Source organism: Thunnus thynnus, chromosome 12 (genome assembly GCF_963924715.1).
Source record: "Thunnus thynnus chromosome 12, fThuThy2.1, whole genome shotgun sequence".
Lineage (NCBI taxonomy): Eukaryota > Metazoa > Chordata > Actinopteri > Scombriformes > Scombridae > Thunnus > Thunnus thynnus.
In genome coordinates, this window is record NC_089528.1 from 23,843,854 (window position 1) to 23,863,396 (window position 19,543).

A 19,543-nucleotide genomic window follows, 5' to 3' on the forward strand; every position below is an offset into this window, starting at 1 on the left:
CACTCTCATGTCTGTGTGTTAAGGACAGAGCTGGAGCCAGGAGGGTAATTAGCTTAGCTTAGCTTAGCATAAACATTGGAAGCAGGAGGGAAAAACACCTCTAAAGCTCATTAATTTACACATTGTAATGCACGCATTTGTTTAATCCATGCGCTTGGTCTCATGACATCAGTGTTTCTAAAACTGCTTCGGGCTCTGGATGGAAAATAATATTATAGGCCTTTTGAATGACAGCATGTGGGAGGAAAGGCAGTTATTGTAGGGTTGTAGCCAGAATTTTAAAAATACTGAGGCCACGAGTCGAAGTCCCTCAACTTTTTATCATTTTATTTTACTGAAATTAAGGTCTTAGTGTTTCAAATCCTATTCCGTGCTGCCAGAAGGAGAAGAAGTGCTGATTCTTGGTAAAAAAAAATATGCTGGACTGATACTGAGCAGCATAAAAAAGTGTGTAAATATTTAACTGTAGATTGTGAACTCTCCCAGTGTTGCTGAAACCCCTAAAGTCCCAGAAAACAGACTGAGGACGTGACCTCATTGTTCTCAATGGTAGCTCGGACCCTGACTGTGAATGAAAGCAGGATTTGTAACATAAAGGAGTGTGAATTGTGTTTCAGCGTCGTGTCAAAAGAGAGTGGCTCCAAATTAGAAATTCGACTCTGTGGTGCAGTTTTGAATCTCTCGACGCTTTCTTACACCAGAATAGTGAGGAGTCATACAAGGCAGCATTGTTAAAACAGACAAACTTTGCGCGTTTGCAAGTGCAATTTGAATTTGAAGGCAAATACTCTTTACTGTACGTCCACAAAGTGTGTTGTCAGTGGAGCAAAGCCAAGCTGCACATCTGGAGTGGAGCTAGAGTCTCCACCCTTTGGGTTTCGAGAGACAAAAATGCTCATTCATGATCACAAACAAATCATAAGGCTGAAAACTGAGATGCCTTTCCCCTTTAATCATCCTGTCATGCGTTAGTTTCCTTTTTTTGTGCTGATGCTGCTGAATGAATGCTCTAGTTTTCTCTTGTGCCACTTCCTCAGAATCTTGTACTGAGACTGTCTGCTGCTGCCGCCGCCGCTGCTGGAACAAATGTTTCAGGGGTCAGGGTTAGGACAGGACAGGACAGGACAGAAGGAAAAGGGTGTAAAATTCCTGTTCAGTTCAAGTATGAGCAGAACAAATGGTATGAGTGGCTTCTGCAAACCAACTGGTTTAGCAGGTAACTATTCTCTGAAGCCATAATTAGAACAGTTTTGTGAAAGCGGTTTCCTATGTGAATGAAACTCCTCTGTGGTTCTTGTTTCAGAGCTGCAGAGAGACTGCAAGGAGTTTCTTGGTGATTAGATTTCTGCGAGTAATCACTTAATCTCATTTGTCCCATAGTTGCTGGCTCCTTTCCATCTGTTAGTGTTTGTGTGTGAGTGTGTGTGTGGACACATGCCAGGTTTACCGGTCACTGATCAGACGAGCGTTGATCAATAGAATAGTTTTTATTATTATGTTGATGAATAGAATAGTTTTTATCATTATTAGTCTGATAACCTGGATTTTTAATAACTTTTAGTACAAGTGTTTTCAGTCTGTCTCTCCTGCTAGCCCCCCTCTCCTCCTCTCACTCACACAAACAAGCAGTCAAGCTAGCACGTGTTCATGAGAGAAATACCGGAAGTTGTCTGATTTTGCTTGTAAGTGAAGTTACATTAGTCACTTCTGCAGGAATAAAGAATTATCTGGTACTTTGGGAATAAAATAAAGAAGTAAGAGTGCAGATGAAATTAATATAATTTTTAAAAAAAGATATATTAGGCTTAAAGATTCAGATTGTTTCATGTTATTATTAACAGACGTTTGCACACAAAAGAAAGTAAATCCTCTTTTTTTTAAGGATTATTTTTACTGGTGGTTGTTTAACTATATTCAAATCTCAGTAGCTTTTTCAGTAGTTAATTACTTTGAGTCATGTAGATTAGGTAGTTATTTACAAACTACATATTCATAGTATTCTCATGATGATTTTTGCTATACAATATGGCACAATGCCACAGCTCATTGACCATGTCTGTCATTTAATAACAATCACCTGCTATTTGATTAAAATCACCTGTGGTTTGTGACCAAGATGTCTACAATCAAATACTATGAATTTCATTAAAGATTTAGCATTTTCCCAATTCCACCTCAATATTTGCTCCCAATATTCTCCTTAAAACACAACCTCAGGCTTCCTGCCCTGGTCCCTAAATCAAACACACCCATACTTTAGTCAGTGTCAGTTCAGTCGTACCTCTTTGTAACAGTATGAAACTCCAGATTCAAATTGTGATCATTTGTGATAATGGATATAGCTGAACTACTTTTTGAAAGTAGCTTTAGTGTGACAAGCTACATTTTTTTGTGAGAGTAGTTAAGATGTAGTTTAACTGCTTTCCACTGTGAAGTCACTAGTAGTTTGGTCAACTACAGTCTAAAGTGGTTTCCCCATTATACACACACGTTGTCCTTGGTCACTTTTGGGGACATTACATAGACTTACATAACCATAACCTCTGACCCCAAAATCAGCCTTTTCCCAATTGGGGACTTGACTTTTGTCCCCAGTTGGACAAGTCGTCTCCAATTAACGTCTGAAAGTTGTCCCTGAAAGTAGCCACACACACACTTTGAACAGGCACTATTTTTACCAACAGATGTGTCCCTTATTGTGAAAGATTGTGTTTGTAGTTTTATTTTGTAAAGCCTACCGGAAGTCTTGTATCTAGCTTGACGGTTAGAGGAACCGTTAGGAACCGTTAAGAGCCGCTAGGAGCCGCTAAGAGCCGCTGGGAGCCGTTAGGAGCTGAGATTGCGAACCAGCGGCTGGCTGCTTCTCCTACCGGCTGTCTCTCCACCAGCAGGGGACATTTTTTAACTTTTTATTTCATTTTTTTGAATCACCGGGTGTGTAGACGGAGCTATATTTTTCCTCATTCAGCCTCAGAGCAACTTGCCATGAGCATCATCCGGCCGGAGACCTGAACACTCGGGTCTGGACGAGGAGAAGATGCCTCATGGACCGCTCCATCACCGCCAGTGCGCCAGTTCAGGGCATCCCAAACGCCGAATAACAAAGAAATGCCGAGGTTTAGCGTCAGATGGCTGGCTGCCGTGGTGCTGATTCTCGTGGTCGGCGGCGCTTTCTTCTTCTGCGAGTATCTCATTTACTTCCCGACCATCCTCAAGTGCGCCTGGCCGAAGATCAGCCATGCGCGGGGCGGCGGAGAGGGCATCGACGGCCGGCCGATGGACTCAGCGGTCCGCGCTATGGTGCTGTCGGACACCCATCTCCTCGGAGCCGTCGGGGGACACTGGTTCGACAAGCTGAGGAGGTAATGTCATGGTTATTTCCCTTTTTTTTTTTTTGAAGCAACCCACCACCACCACTAACCCCCCTCCCTCCACCGTGCCTGTGCACCGGGTTCTGCAGAAGTGATTTGTAAACAATAACAAATATATAACGCCGGTGTCCGACTTGTTGTGTCCAAACGCGCAGGGAATGGCAGATGGAGAGGGCTTTCCAGACCGCTCTGTGGCTGCTCAGGCCCGAAATAGTGTTTATTCTCGGGGACATCTTCGACGAAGGCAAGTGGAGCTCGCAGAAGGTAACGTAGAGCTCCCTTTATCCTTCCACTTGCTTTGTCTGCACACTGATGATGATGATGATGATGATGATGATGATGAACGTGAGAAAACGGTATGTAAATGCAGAGCAGAGTGCAGTGCTCTCAGGTCATCATCATCATCATCATCATCTTGCTATTGTGCCATCCAGGCCCGAGAAGCTGCAGGTTTTTTTTTTTTGGAAGTAAACACCAACAAGCAGCTGCAGCAGCTGCAGCCGCTGCAGCCGCTGCATCCTCTCAGCCCTCCATGGTGCATCCTTCTTCAGGAAAAAATCCCCCTGGGAATTCTCACACATCTATTACTGGATTGTCAAAAACGATCCATCAAGTTAGACAGAAGAAGGAGGAAGTGTTATGCAAGTGCAGCACAGAAGAAGGGCTCACTGAAGAGGAAAAGCTTTGCACACGAGTTTATCTCCAGTGATCTGCAGCTTCCTCATTCATTGTCTCACTTTTAATTTCTGTTTCACAGTTTCTATTGTCTGACTCCTCATTTAATCAGAGCTTTCAATATGTCAAAAGAGCAATAACACTAATGATTGGTTTCAATTAACCTATTAATTGGGGAAAAAAGTTATCATCACAGTCTTGTCTTTGTCTAAACAAAAGTCTAAAACTAAGATATATTCTGTTTAAAATGATATTAAATAGAAAAGGAGCACAACCTCAAATTTTAGAGCTTCAAACCAGCAAATATTTGGCTTTTTTCTTTATTTAAAGAAAACAAATATCAGCTACTAATTGGCTAATTTTTACAGGCCTTCCTCTGGGAAGATTCAAAGCATTTAATTTGCAGAAAGAGAAATAATAATAAAAGTAAATCTGCAACTAATGATTTTTTCTTAAATAAATAGTTTGATATGTCCAAAAATAGAGACAAATAACCGTCATAATTGCCTGTTTTGTCTGAGCAATAGTCAAAAACCCAAACATATTGAATTAAAAGCAAAATCACATTTTAGAACCTAAAATCTGCAAATGTTTTGACTGATAAATGACTTCAAAGATGAGTCAATTATCAAAATAGTTGCTCATCAATCAGCTAATTGATTAAACAACTGACTCTATAGCCTGAAAAATAGACCAAAATCCAAAAAAATATTCCATTTACCATGATATAAAACAGACAAAAACAGCAAATTGTGACATTTGAGAAGCTGCGGCCATCAAATATTTAACATTTTTGAGTAATAAATGATCGATTCAAAGCCAATTTATGTTGTCAGTCTTCCAGTTGTTGCGGCACTAATTGAAAGTAGCATCGGGGAGTCATTTGAAGACACATCAGTATGAACATCATGAAAACCCACAGCTCTGATGTAATTAAAGGTCTCCAGTGTGCAGCTTTGGCCCCTGCAGGTGCAAAATTGAAATCTGGAGCCTGAATCAAAGCAGCCTGTTCTCAGCCACCCATGGGGGCCTGCCGGGTGACCCTCAGAGATCCCATTAACTCTCATGAGCCTCCCGGGGGAGTTTTCCTTATTAAGGGCCCTGATACAGAAACCTTTCCTCAGCTCGTGTTTGTGTTGTTCCCTCTTCTGCAGCACTGGGAGGACGACGTGCGCCGTTTCCACCGGATGTTCAGGCACTCCACTGACACAGAACTCGTTGTGCTGGTTGGAAATCACGACATCGGTTTCCATTACGAGTAAGGACATGTTTTTACAGCCTTATTGCTTTATTGTCTTACTTAATAACCTTTGGTCTTTGCCAGCGTGCTTGATCGGCATTTTGATGTAAGCTGAGTAAGGTTCAGGGAGTTTGACCTCGCAATCTGTCATAAATCAGATCTCAGAATGTCTTCCCCGTGATGGTTTTTATGGTCTTACTGTCCTGGTTTTATAAATATCTGATAACAGACGTCTTCTCTCGTTATGTTTATAGAGACAAAGTCCATTTGTGTTTCTCTTTGATTTGAAACGTTTTTGGAGCTACGGAAGTCAGGTATCGACTGCCAAATTATGTCAATAAAAGCCTCAAAATTTAACACTGCGGAGCCGGCGAACAAAGGGAAGTGAAGGATACATGTCTCATTAGCTTTAAGGAAATATTTAATCATGAGGCAATTAGGCTGAATTTCACTGAGAGAGGTCGGATACTGTAAAAGCGCTCAGGCCTGAAGCTTTCATTGAGGACACTCAGGTTATGTCTTCTGTGTCATTTCTACAAATGTGGCGGCTTAAAAAGCTACTTATCCAAAACCTGATATATATATATATATATATATATATATATATGTCGTTCCTCTGAGCCGTAGAGCTCCATTTTTGTCCAGAAACTATTAAACACACATCAGTGAGTCAAACCGTTACACCGGGTGACTTGTTCCCTCATCACCATGAACACTGGAGTTCACTTCAGGTCAATCCCAGGAGCATCAAACTCCGCTGATGAAAGTAGTCCCCAACAAATGCGCTATTCCCCTAAAAACGACAGTGTTCAGCTGTTTCTGTAAATTACTGACTGAGTATTTTTATTACAAATGAAACTATGTATTTGTGACATGATTTGAAAGATTTATACCTTTAATAGAAAGAAATGTGCCACAGTCAGTGTTTGTTTTGATCTCTCTGTGATGTTTGTTGACAATAAGAAAAATATAGAATAACAGCGTTTAAAGACCCGAGGAAGAACTGACATCCTGCAGTTACAAACAAATTATCCTTAGTGGACTTTTATAGGTGTATTTTTATTACACTCTTTGCACATCTTTAAATTTGACATTTTATAGACAAAAGTAAAATATAACAATAATAGAAAACAAAGTTAGAGTCACATATTGAGACCAAGCCATAAAATATGTGTTTTTACTCCTAAACAAGTCATTATGTGCCGTTCACTGAAGTTATTGCCAGTTTAAAGTATTAAACAGAAATACTTCATTTATATGTTCTGTATATTGAGCTTGAAGGTCCAGTCTTGACCATGGAAAAAAGCAGTTTGAGAAAAATATCTTAGATTAGGCTGAAAGCTTCAGAAAAACTACTTTTTTTCGGGGTCAAATTGTAGGTATTACTGAACGGCAAACCTTAAAAACGGTCAAAGTAACCTCGAGCAGGTGTGTCTCGGTACGGTATGTTATGCATGTGACACGGTTACAAGTATGTTCACCCCTTTGTTGTTGAACAAAGCAGCGTTTAACATGTGAACGTGATAATGATCTGAATGTGATAATCATATGTGTCATCTGTGGTGTGACAGTCTGAAGGCAAGTTTCCCCTCCTGCTCGTACAACAGGTTTATCTGCCGTCAGGTTGTGTCAAAGTTGTCAAAAGAGTTGAATCTTTAGGGTGTGAGGAGGATTTCTAGTCAATCCTGAGACAAAAGTCTTATGTGAAGAGAAGTAATCGGTGTTAAAAAAATCAAAATCAAGTGGGCGAGGAGTCTTTTTTGATATTGTTAAATTAAATCTAAAGTCACTCGAGTCCTCACCTTTTCTTCCTCTTCCCCCCCCCAAAATAAAAAACCAGCAGCAAGATGAAAATCTAATTCAGCTGACAATATGATCAAAGAACAAACAAAAAACTACAAACATGACACACAAGAAGTATAAAAGAGGGAGTTTTAAGTTGTTCTCCACGGCTGTCTGCACCAGTCAGATCCGTGTGTCTCAAAGTTTTTGGCTTGTGATCCTTTAAAAAGACAGAAAGTCAACTCATCAAAGCTTACATATTTCTATTAGCTGTGAACACTTCAGGAAAATAGTGATTTCTGTGTTCTCAGATTGTTTCATTTGAATCATTTTACAGGCCTGTAAGAGCTAAAACTATCCAGTATTTTCCAGAAGAAAAAAAAAAGCAAAGATGTCTTGAGAATTAAACATAATTCAATAGGATTTTCATTAATGAAGACCATCATGTGAGGAGATAAAATTAAATAAAATATCTGCCTTTTTTTCTTGGCTCGTCCAACATTTTTTGGGAGAGCTCAGTATTTCTACAATCCTGCTGCGACCCTGAACGCAGCAGCTGTACTTTGCAAAACACAACCCTCCTGTAGGGAGCAAATACTGCATGTTTAGTGTTTTTTTGTATCACAGATGTCTTTTTTTTCAGCTTTTGAGCCTGTATGTTTGTACCGGATTGCATTATATTGCGGAGGTGTTGCGTTTATTGTGTACACCCTGTGTCCTTTTTTTTTTTTTTTAGGAAACTGTTGTTGCTAAATTCTCAGGGGAAGAAACAGCAAAAGCAATGAGCATCTATACAGTTTTTTTTTTCCCCTGCCTGTGGTTCAGAAATGCGCAATTATGTAGACATGCAGTGGCTCATATGTGCTTTGATAGGAGTCGAGCAGCAGGAAGTGAAACGGCACAGCTCTTATGTAACAGTGTGTGACAGACGTGACAGACTGTGCAGCAGGGATTTTTTTTTTTTTTCTTTGTGCGGTATGACGAGCGGTGGTGTCTCCCTGCAGGATGGACTGGTTCAAGCTGCAGCGCTTCGAGAAAGTCTTCAACGCTTCCTCCACCAGGATCGTCACCAAAAACGGAGTCAAGTGAGTGATGTGACGTGATGATGCAGGACAAACATGTGACTCAGCAGGCTGCTGGAAGGTCACAGGTTTAATCCCCCTGAGTCAGGCTGCGCCAAAAAAAGTGCTCTAAAAAGCCAGAGATGTTGTGCTCTGAAGCATTTGTTATTAGATATAAATTACAAATTACACTGCTAATTTCACACTGTGTGATGATGATAAGTCACTGTAGGAAACAAATGGATACATCAATGTACAGTAGAGCAGCATAAAACAAGCATTTTTCATTTATTGTCCAGTATAAATGATCTTGTTTGAAGTATTTCTTTTAAAACAAGTTCAGTGCAGAATCTTATTTCAAGATCTGGACAATAATTTCTAGAAAATTATTTAAACAAGTTGATTTCTAGTCGAAAAACAGGTTAAAATATTCTCACTTAACTCAAGGTTTGACTGAAACGATGGAGAGTTACAGTTGTATGCGAATGTTTGGCCACCCTTTGTCAAATAACATATTATGATGATTTTTTTTAATTGAAAAGATGTAAACACAGTCTCTCTAGGATAAGGAAACAACACAATGTTTCAGCAAATTAATACGTAGTTACTTTTTATGTCATAAATGGCACAAAAATAAAGACATCATGTTCAAAAGTTCGGGCACCACAAGAGTTCTGAAGTCTTTTTACAAGGTCTCGACCATAATTAGCTCGTTAGGCTTGAGGCATGTCAACAGTTATCATTAGGAAATGTCAGCTGGTGCCAGTTTCAAAGCTTTACAAATACTCAGAGTCTTCAAACCTTGTGCGAACACTCAACAACCATGGGTTCCTCTAAGCAGCTGTGTAATTCTTATTGATACCCACAATGCAGGGGAGTGCTACAAAAAGATAGCAAAGCGTTGTCAGCTTGCAGTTTCCACAGTGCCAAATGTAATTAAGAGATGGTAACTGTGGGGAACTACGGAGGTCAAGATGAGATCTGGAAGACCAAGAAAACTCATGGAGAGAACTGTTCGTATGCTGGTCAGAAAGACCCCCCAGTCAAAACCCCCATTTGACTGCAAAAAACCTGCAGGAAGATTTAACAGACTCAGGAGTGGTGGTGCACCGTTCCACTGTGCAGCAGTGCTTGTATAAAACTTTACCTGCGTCCTCATCATAAAATCCAACATCAGAAGTATGAAACAGAACATCTACAGAAGCCTGATGTGTTTTTGAAATCAAGTGCTGCAGGCTGATGAAGTTAAAACTCTTTGGCCACAATCAGCAAAGTTATATTTGGAGAGAAAAAGGAGCAGCATTTCATGAAAAGAACACCTTGGCAACTGTTAAGCATGAAGGTAGATCCATCATGCTTTGGTGTTGTGTTGCACCCGGTGGCACAGGAAACATTGCACAGGTGGAGGGAAGATTGGACTCCACTAAATACCAGCAAACTCTGAAAGCAAACATCACACCGTGAAGCTGAAAAGAGGAAGGTTTCTACAACAGGATAATGATCCTAAACATACCTCGAAATCCAGCCTGGACTACCTCAAGAGATGTAAGATGAAAGTTTTAGAACAGCCCTCACAGTCCCTTGACTTAAACATCATGGAAAAATCTGTGGGTTGATCTTAAAAGAGCTGTGTATGCAAGACGGCCCGATAATACTGCAGAACTCGAAGCCTTTTGCAAGAAAGAGTTGGGGAAAATCCCAAATACAAGAATTGAAAGACTGTTTTCAAGCTGTGATATCTGCCAGAGGGGGTCTCACTAAGTGCTGACTGTGTGGTGTGCCAAACTTTTGCACATGCCACAATAATGTCTTAATTTTTTTTTTTTTATTCAATTTATGACATGAAATGTAACTACGCATTAATATTTGCTGAAATACTGTTCTCTTCTATATCCTAGAGAGAATGTGTTTACATCTTTTCATTTAAAAAATCATCAAAATATGATATTTGTCAAGGTTCGCTGGATTAGAGGCAACAGAAGATGTATAATAACATGAAATATACGTTTTTAGTTTTTCTCTTTTTGAATATGTTGCTTTTTTTTCCATTTTGCTATTTTTATGGAACATGAATTGAGAAAGTCATGTAAACATTTGAAAGATGTTTTGATATTTGTTGCCAATTTCCCAAATACTTCACTTATTATTATGCCTTTAAAACATAGAAAACTATAAAACTTGAACTGAAATCAGTTAAGACTAGAACCAAATATTTAGAACAAAATCACACACTTCCAACTATAAATATAAAAGCATATATTTACAAAAAAGTCATTAAATTCTGTTTATTAAAAACAAAATCAAGTAATACATCATTTGTAGCATTGTTCTAACACATTTTTACAAAAGTTTGCAAGAGAAAACACTGCTGTGAGTTTTGTAATAGTGTGATTTATATTAGAAGAGGATCAAAAAGGAGCAAGAAACCAAATTACAACTATAATACGATGTATCTGTGTGTATGTTTTTGATGCCGGTTGAGTTACCGAGACTCTCGTTCTCTCTGCAGCTTCCTGCTGGTGAACAGCGTGGCCCTGCACGGCGACGGCTGTCCCATCTGCCAGTCGGTAGAGAAGGAGCTGATCAAACTCTCTAGAGACCTCAACTGCTCTCTTCAGGTGGGAGTAAGTTTCTGGAAGACCTTCACACTTGTCAGCACCTCAAACGCACTCTGCTGCCGGTGCTCATGAAGTGTGAAAGACTCAAGTCAAGTGTGGAAGAAGCAAAATAATGATAAAAATGAAAAGGTTTTTATATCCAGAGCTCCATCTCGTACCTGCAGCCGCTGTTCTTTTTTTTTTATACACATGCAGTGTCTGGAAAAGCACGTTAAAAGAAGCTGCTGATTGCTTTTTCTTTGCCGCAGCAGAAGACTTGGGAGGGATATGACATACACACACAAAAAAAAATGTTGACTGAGTTTGTAAACAAGACAGCTGATGAATTCTTTATGTCGTCTTCTCTGCAGAACTCGCAGTCAGGCGGCGGAGTGATGGACAACTGTGAAGGCTCGCAGATTTATCCTCCCACACCTCCCATCATGTTACAGGTAAACTGCATGTGTACTTTTCTTTTTGTGTCTGCGAAACTAAAGCTGAGGAGGCTTCACTCACACGCTATCGGTAGTTCAGAGAAGTAGTGCTGAAACAAGTCCGTCTTTAGTTTTGATACAGGACTCACTTGTACGTTGAAACAGTCGTTAGTCATCGTTCCTCCTCTACACGCTGAACTTTAAGAGCAATGGAGCAACAACACTAAGAGATGGAGGAGAAAATCCACAATCCTCAGTCTATGCAAAGCAGTCTAAGGAAACAAATAAAGTGAGAGTTAAAGATAAAGTTTCCAAAGTTACAGTTGTTTTAGAACGAAGAACAGTTTCCATGCTGATCTTTGACAGAGGGACAGTAAGACCTTAAACATCCCCTCTGCAATTGTTTTAAGATGTATAAAAGTATTCTGTTCTGAATAATAATTTGTGTCTGACATGTTTTTCCCACAAAAAACTTTAATTGTTACAATTTCTTAAAATTGCATCCTCTTTTTCTCCCTGAAAATCCCAAAACTATGAAAAATACAAGAATTTTTCATTTCAAAAGTTTAACTTCTGGACACAAGATGTCTCCGACTTCACTGTGAAGTCAATTCTCACATCACTCTTGTGTAAGTGTGCCTACTTGACCAGATTGGCTCCAAACTAGTCGTGATGTCACAAATCCTGGCCGTAAATAAACATGTTAAAACTCACATTTTTGGTGAGAACAGAGAAACTTTCCACTTTCAGCAGACGAATGTGAAAAACAGTCTTCAAGTGTCAAACTCTGCCGTACATCATCCTGCACAGTGACGCTCAAACATTCAACTGAAGCAACAAGAAAAACACATTTTTGAGTCGAGGTGGACTTTAACTTTATTTAATTCAGATTGCTGAAGCCTCATATATCATATATATCAGCTGAAACGTACACTGAATGAGGACAGTAGATTTGATCCCCCATCTTTTACAGTGTAGTCGCACTTGACAGACAGTATGGAGAGGAGGAATTATTACAGCGACCAACTGTTTCCATATGCGTTTGAGTGTGTGTGTGTTATATCTAGACAGACTGATCAATGACTGTTGAAACAATCTATTAATCACTTGTAGTCATTTATCAAGTGAAATACCCAAAATAAAATGGTTAATGTTTCTCAAATATGAACATTTGCAGATTTTTTCCTAATTTACATCATTGTAACTTGATTTCCTGGCAGGATTTTTTAAAGTGTTTCAGACAAATTGAGCGATTTGACAACATTTGTTGTTATTTTCCGATATTTTATTGTCTTAACAATCAAGTGATCCATTTTAAATAATCAAAACATTAATAAAATGACAATATAAAACTAGTTAGTTGCAGCCCTAAAAAGTTTAAGACGCTTCAGAGGCCAGTCATTACAAACTCATGCTGTTCAAATCCACCACACTTTATTTTTAATTCTAGTGGAGAGCCAAAAAGTTTCCAAAAATACTAAACATGTCTGGGTGAATTCTGGGAAAATGTCTATAAAATGATGCACAAAGATATTTAGAATATTTCCATCGGCCATAAAAACCATGGAGCCTCGGGTTTGAATCTTTTCACTCTGTAAACATCATAAAGCTTCAATAAAAATCTCGTTCAAGAGGACACAAAGTCTGTATGACGCTGTCAGACTGTGTGGAATAAAATGGTTTTTAACAACCTTTGAGCTATAAATACTGTTAAAGGAAACTGGAAGGGTTTAAAGAAAGTTTCTGGCCTCTCAGCTTGATGTAAAACTTAAACGTGGCCAGCAGACGTCGTCTTTTAGTGCTGAAAGATTTAGTCATTTTTAGGAAATTGTATTGTATTTATTGGGACAATGTACAGTTTTAAACATAAATGCATCAGAGTTAGCTTTAAAGCTAATTTTCATCTGCAGTCCCTTACAAATAGAACATATAACAAACAAACAAAAACATACAAAGCTACAAACAACAGCACATCACATTCACCCACAACGTCAACTAGAAATGAATAATGTAAGCTTGTCAAATTAAAAGCAAGATTATATGAGAAGAACTTGAGATGAAATTTATATTCAGTGGTTACAGAGCTGAGTAGTTTTTAGAGCTGAAACTACCTTTAATTTTCATGATTGATCGTTTCATGATAATTTGATGAAATTGATGAACAATTTGGGTCGTAAAATGTCAGAAAACTGTGAAAAACTCCCGCTGAGACGAGCTCTAAGAGCCCAAAATAACGCTGTCAAATTGTTCATTCTGTCTAACTGACAATTTAAAATCCAAATATATTGAAATTGCAATAATATAAAACAGAAAAAAGCAGCAAATTCTCACATTTCAAAAGCTTGAACCAGCAAATATTTGGTACTTTTCCTCAATAAATGACTTAAACTATTACTAAATTATCAAATTGTGACTGTTCATTTTCTGTTTGTCTAGTTTTTATCCAGTTTTGTTTTAATTGTCAGTTTCCTGGCTGTTTATTTGCTGTTAGAGTACAACATTTACTACTCTCTACTTCTTCTCTGAGCTATCAAAACCATGAATTGAAGAAGAAATACATTTCTAAAAGCTGCAGCGATGGTCATCATGTTGTCCTGACTGTGTGCTCTGCTCCACAGCACTATCCTCTGTACAGAGTGAGCGACGCCGGCTGCACAGGACAGGACGCCGCACCGCCTGAAGAGCGACACCTGCTGTTCAGAGAGAAGTATGACGTGCTGTCGAAGGAGGCCTCTCAGAGGGTGAGCGCTCTGCAGTCTGATCACTGCCTGTGGTGTTTTTTTTTTTTGTTGTTTTTTTTTTGTCCTTTCCCTCCTCTCTCAAAGCGCACATCTCTTCTGAAGCGGTTTCATCCAATTAAAGCACAGTACAACAGTCTGCTGTCAGAAATAGTCTCGTATGGAAACAGCAGATGGTCGACGATGATGAAACTGATGATGTAAGCGGGCAGCAACCGGTCTCTGAGGTAGATGTGTGTTTCTCTCCTCAGCTGCTGCAGTGGTTTAAGCCCCGCCTCATCCTGAGTGGCCACACCCACAGCGGATGTGAGGTTCTCCATGACAACAAGTACCCAGAAATCAGCGTGCCGTCCTTCAGCTGGAGGAACCGAAACAACCCCAGCTTCATCCTGGTTAGTATCTCATCCGCTGGCCGATATCCGGAGAGTTCTGCTTCAAAATAGGCTTTTAAACACATAACAGTGAATAATAGATGACTGGGTGACCTGAATCCTTTGGGAGAAAAATAACACTTTAACTTTGACTGAATTTTCTTCCCTTTGATGGACTAAAAGTGTTGATTTTTATGGGAAACATTCTGCTTTCCCATATATCACTAATGAGACTGAGCGACGAGTCATTTTAAGAGCAAAATAAAGGAGTAATTCCCCCTTTAATTGATTAATATCCTATATTTATAATAATAATTTCCTATACTATAAATCTATACACACTTTCCTTGATTACTCTGTTTTCCAGCATTTGAAAAACACCCTTAAAAAGTAAAATAAAAGTAAAATCAGTCACACTTGTCACACTTTATTTGGATGTTCAGATACTCAGCTTCCTGTTAAGTGACAGTAAAACGTCCCTGTGAAAAAGAGTCTTCTGTTTATGCGGCCTGTGGAGAAAAATGAAACAGGCAGAGAGACGTTTAAAGTACGACTCACCACCGTCACCTCGTATGTTTGAGCTTCTCGCTACCAATCAGAGCTTGTAGGCAGGAGACGAGTGCGGATGAGATCAATAGTCGACTTACAGAAATAACGACCTTTAAATCTGCATAATTTCTTTGATCGTCGTGAGAAATATTAACAGCCGCTGCAGCTTTCATGCCGACTCAGAATGAGGTCGGTGGGACAGATAAGTCACTCACCACTGACTCGTTAGGGGGGAAAAAAAAAACACAAAACAAAAAAGGGGAACATGAACACGACGTCAGACGTCATTATCAGGCTACTAACAACTGAGAGACTTTGACACTTGAACGCATCATCAGCTGTAGGATTTGAGTGGTGAATAAAGTCCTTATACAGACGTGTAAAGTGCAGATCTGTGACACCTGCATGGAGATACGATAGAAAATTGACAAAGTGGTCGTTTAACTGGACGTTTTCTCTCTGTAAGCTGGTAGCTGAGTACCAGCGGGGCGACTGACGGGATAAAGTCAGAGGTGAAAATACGACACCTGAAGTGCAAGAAAACAAAGGATATTATAGGTGCCGAAGTAACAAGACTGTTTTTGTCTTGAGTTTTATCGATCAGTGGAGTAATATGAGGCTTCACGGGTGAGTTGTGTGACTTTTGTAATTGTTTGTTTGTTTGTTGTTGGTCTGACAGAAGTGTTGATTGTACCTGCTGTTGTGATTTTATCTTGAAATGGAATCACAAGAATCTTTCCAAAGATGTGTTGCATGAGCACACACTTAAACATAGGCTTTATGTACATAGCATAGTTGTCACTTAACAGTTAACGTTAAGGGAGTTGAGAGACACTCCCTAATTTTGTTATAGCGCACACAATTCAAAACAATTTGGTCTTGATGCCCCAAATACATTTTATTTGTCCTCATTTTAAAATTTGTTACAGTTCCTTCTAATTCCCAAATGTGGTAAAACCACATCAACTGCCAGATGTTATCTTATCCTCGAACATTCATATTTAGAGCCCCAAAAATCATAGTCATAATAATCTCAAAATATGAGGTTCAAACTTAAAGATTCACCCCCAAGGTCCGTTTAGTACTTATTCTGGAGCTTTCAGTCATATCACATGATCCTCAGGAGCAGATGCAGTTTGCTTGGTTGTCATTGAATTGTAAATGTTAAAATTTGAAGTTTTTTTTCTGAGCACTGAGATCTACAACAAATAAAAATCATGTGATATGACTGAAAACTCCAGAACATCTACTAAATGGTTCTTTGGGTGTTAAAATGTGTAATTTGTTATTAATAATCATCAATAATTTTAATCACGCCATTAGGAGCTATAAAAATCAAGCAAGTGTATCTTTAAACAGTTAAATTTAGATAAAAATACGAAGATAAAAACCCAACAAAGAGTTCAGATTCTGTCTGAGGGTGAGAGCGTGATTTCCACTGGAGATGTGTTGGACGTTTTTCAAAAATCCACTTTTATCCCCTTTCATTTTTATAGTTTCTGGTTTATTTTCTTAATAAAATCTCTCTGAACGGTGTCCTTTTACTGTCCAGCTGCCAAAACCCAGATGAGAAAAAAGACAAGAGTTGATAAAAATGTTGATACACTCGTCTGATTTCTGCTTATTACAAGGTGAGCTCACAGCGACGAGCTTAACGAGCAGCAGCAAGAACTTTGAAACCTTTTTTTTTCCGCCCTGGGTTATGTCTCTCAGGCTAAATACAGTTTTCTAACCCCCCCAGAAAAATATTATTTAATCTATAGTTTATTTACAGTCAGTATCCTCCTAAAAATGGCACAAATACAATAATATTTCTTATCTGAGAGGCTCTAAGCAGCCATTTGCTCACATTGATCATCACCTCTAACCCTCAGTATCGTCCTTTTCTCCCTCTCTCTCTCTCTCCCCTCTCAAGGCGTCAGTGTCACCGGGCAGCTACGCTCTGTCCAAGTGTTTCCTGCCCGAGGAGAGCACGGTCATCAGCGTTTACTGCTCAGCAGGCGCCTGCCTCCTCCTCCTCTTCCTCGCTCACTGTCTGTGGATGAAAGGCCTGCTGCAGTGCCTCAGCCTCTGCCTGCTGGGGAAGCACAAGTCTCTGTGAACTACATTACCCAGCATACACCACGTGCCGGGGAAGGGGGGGCGGCGGGGGGGGAGGAGGGAAAGAGCCATGATGATCTGGAGCCTGCTGGAGATTTGAGGATCTAAAAAAAAAATGTGACAAATGTGACGTTGCTCTTCTGAGCGGACCCCAAAAAAAAAAAATCTGTTTTTGATTTGTTTGTCCAAATGTTTTTGCGACACTGTGAAAGATATGAATATATTTTAATTGTCTTTAAAAAAAAAAAGGACTCAAAAAGTTTATCCCTTCTCATATTTATGATGACGATGATGATGTTGATGTGCTGAAACAGATGTGAGCCAAAATTGCTGTAACAAATCAATCAGTGGCGTTTGTTTTACCTTCCTTGGGAGTGCCAGACGGGTGGAGCGTCAGGAAAAACGAAGCATCAGCGAGTTTTTTCGATTCCGTCACTGACTTTACAAAACTTATTTTGTCTGTATAAGAAACTTCACACAGCTGAAGACAAATCAAACAAGTGTATATGTAAATATTATTTGTCGCTGGTCTGATTTAAGGTGGTAAAGTCAGATTGTACGTTGGTGGTTTATGTCTCCTCACTCTGACGTTAACTGTGATCTGATGTAAACACGCTGATCGTCTCACGTTCCGTTTGTTTCTGTTGTTGAAGTCTGATCAATTCAGGTTTTCTTGTTGTTTTTAATGATGCATATCTGAATATATTTATTGCTGACTTTCTGTGCCAAATGTTTGTGAGGGTTTTTGCCAAATTGTTGACACATTTCTGATGAACTGTACATAATAAATCAGAATCTTAAGTTCTGTTGTAGAGTTTTATGATGTATACTAGAGGTTGATGTGCACTACGACTCTGTAATCAATCACCTGCAGCCTCTGAGGGAGTTTACACCTGGAAATTTGCAGGAGAAATGGAGACACGATATCATGGTTATCAATGTGATATTAACACAAATATATGTTTGCAAATGCAGCATCATATGAAATAAAAATGGAAGTAAAAAAATATTTAGGAAATCTTTCAGAAACTGAGCTGAAACCCACTTCGCATAATTCACATTTGACTCATGTCAAAGCTTAAAAATTCACGTTTTTCCACTAATCTGCTTCTGTTTGTCTCTCAGTGGAAAATATAATGACATAAAAAGTGAAATAATACACATTTGTCAGAGGTTTTGTCGTATTGTTTATACAGTGGGATCTTTTCTCTACTGTGTATCTTTGGGTGGATTAGGATGTTTGTTTTATGGCAATATTGGATTTTTAAATTATTTTTTTACAATGAATGAACGATGTAATGAATAACTTTGATTTGTCAAGTATTAATGTACTACATTAGTCAAGAATAGAGCTGCAACTATCTATCACTTTAAATATCCTTTAATGTATCTATTGTTTTTCAATAATAAGAGTTTGATTTGTTTTTTGTGAAATTGTGAAAAATGTCACAATTTCTCAAAGTCTTAAATTTGCTTGATCAGTCTGACCAACAGATATTTAATTCAAAATGATATAAAACAGAAGAAAAAGCAGCAAATTTTCACACATATAAAGAAAAAACATTTGGCATTTTTGATTGATAATTGACTTCAATTAATCGACTAATCGCTGCAGTTCAGGGTTAAGAGAAAAAAAATCCTGTCTGGTTCCAGAGAATTTATTTTTATGTTCATATTGTGATTAAATTTTAAACGCTTTTAGTTTTCTGAGTGATGAAGATCAATTTAAACTGGATTCCAGTGAATCCAGCAGAAATATGAAAAGTTATTTCCTACATTAAGTTTAGTCAGACTATATTATTACTCAAATATATTCCCTAATTTGTTACTAGACCTTCTTTTTGTCAAAAATCTAAACAATATTTGCTTTTTTAAGTGTGTTAAACACACACAGGTGATTTCACTTATTTTGGTTGACTGTGTTTGACAAACATCTCCAAAGGTTGATGCACCTGTGAGGGACAAATGACGCCTTCATCATGTGCTGCGTCCCGACTCCAAACTACATGGAAATACTACACAGTAATCTTTATAATATAGTGTTTTTGCAGGTAGTATACAAGAAATTAACTTCTAGAGCTGCAACAATTAGTCATTTTTAAGTAAAAATTCCAAAAATTTTCTACTAAAATATGAGGATTTGAAGCTTTTCTTTGTCATACATGATAGTAAACTGAATATTTACATATATTTGACATTTTAAGACGTCACTTTTGGCTGCGTGAAACTATAAATGACAATTATTAATTTTATAGACATGACAACTAATAATAAAAATCATCTGTAGATAAATTAATAATGAAAACAGTCTCATTAGTTGCAGCTTCTTTTATACTAGCTGGAAATGATACGACTAGTTGTGCTGTTGGACGTCAATCAAACGGTAACTTTAGAAGGTCACTCCTAATTAAACTTCAAAAAGAGACAGAAAATGTCTTTCCAAAAATAATTATAGTTATTTGTTGTTTTCTGAGGTTTTTTCCGGAGCTGTTTCACCATCAGACACGATTACTTTGAGGTTTTTTAGTAAGCATACTGAATTGTTGAGTTTACTTCATTTAAACTTAATTTCCAGTTTAAACACACAACATACTAAAAAAATCCTGCTTCAAAGTAGTTTGCAGT

The 19,543-nt window shown here is 38.5% G+C and overlaps 1 protein-coding gene across 2 annotated transcripts; it reads left to right on the plus strand.

The window, feature by feature from the left end:
- The first annotated feature begins 2,750 nt into the window (after positions 1–2,750).
- On the plus strand, positions 2,751–17,719 carry mppe1 (metallophosphoesterase 1). 2 transcript variants are annotated; one of them, XM_067606439.1, is made up of 9 exons: positions 2,751–3,362; positions 3,527–3,635; positions 5,201–5,304; positions 8,073–8,153; positions 10,639–10,753; positions 11,098–11,178; positions 13,779–13,901; positions 14,150–14,290; positions 16,734–17,719. In XM_067606439.1, exons 1-9 carry the CDS (start codon positions 3,109–3,111, stop codon positions 16,917–16,919), a joined length of 1,194 nt encoding a protein of 397 aa, XP_067462540.1. In that variant the 5' UTR covers positions 2,751–3,108; the 3' UTR covers positions 16,920–17,719. The 2 variants fall into 2 exon arrangements, with proteins under 2 accessions (XP_067462540.1, XP_067462541.1); XM_067606440.1 differs by having other exon boundaries at positions 2,756–3,362; positions 10,639–10,747.
- Positions 17,720–19,543: the final 1,824 nt, after the last annotated feature.

Bases quoted from the DNA above. Each gene is read 5' to 3' on its own strand.
- mppe1 (XM_067606439.1), top strand. From the start codon at position 3,109: ATGCCGAGGTTTAGCGTCAGATGGCTGGCTGCCGTGGTGCTGATTCTC. The intron at 11,179-13,778 runs GTAAACTGCATG...TCTGCTCCACAG, and splicing joins CACCTCCCATCATGTTACAG to CACTATCCTCTGTACAGAGT. The intron at 14,291-16,733 runs GTTAGTATCTCA...TCCCCTCTCAAG, and splicing joins ACAACCCCAGCTTCATCCTG to GCGTCAGTGTCACCGGGCAG.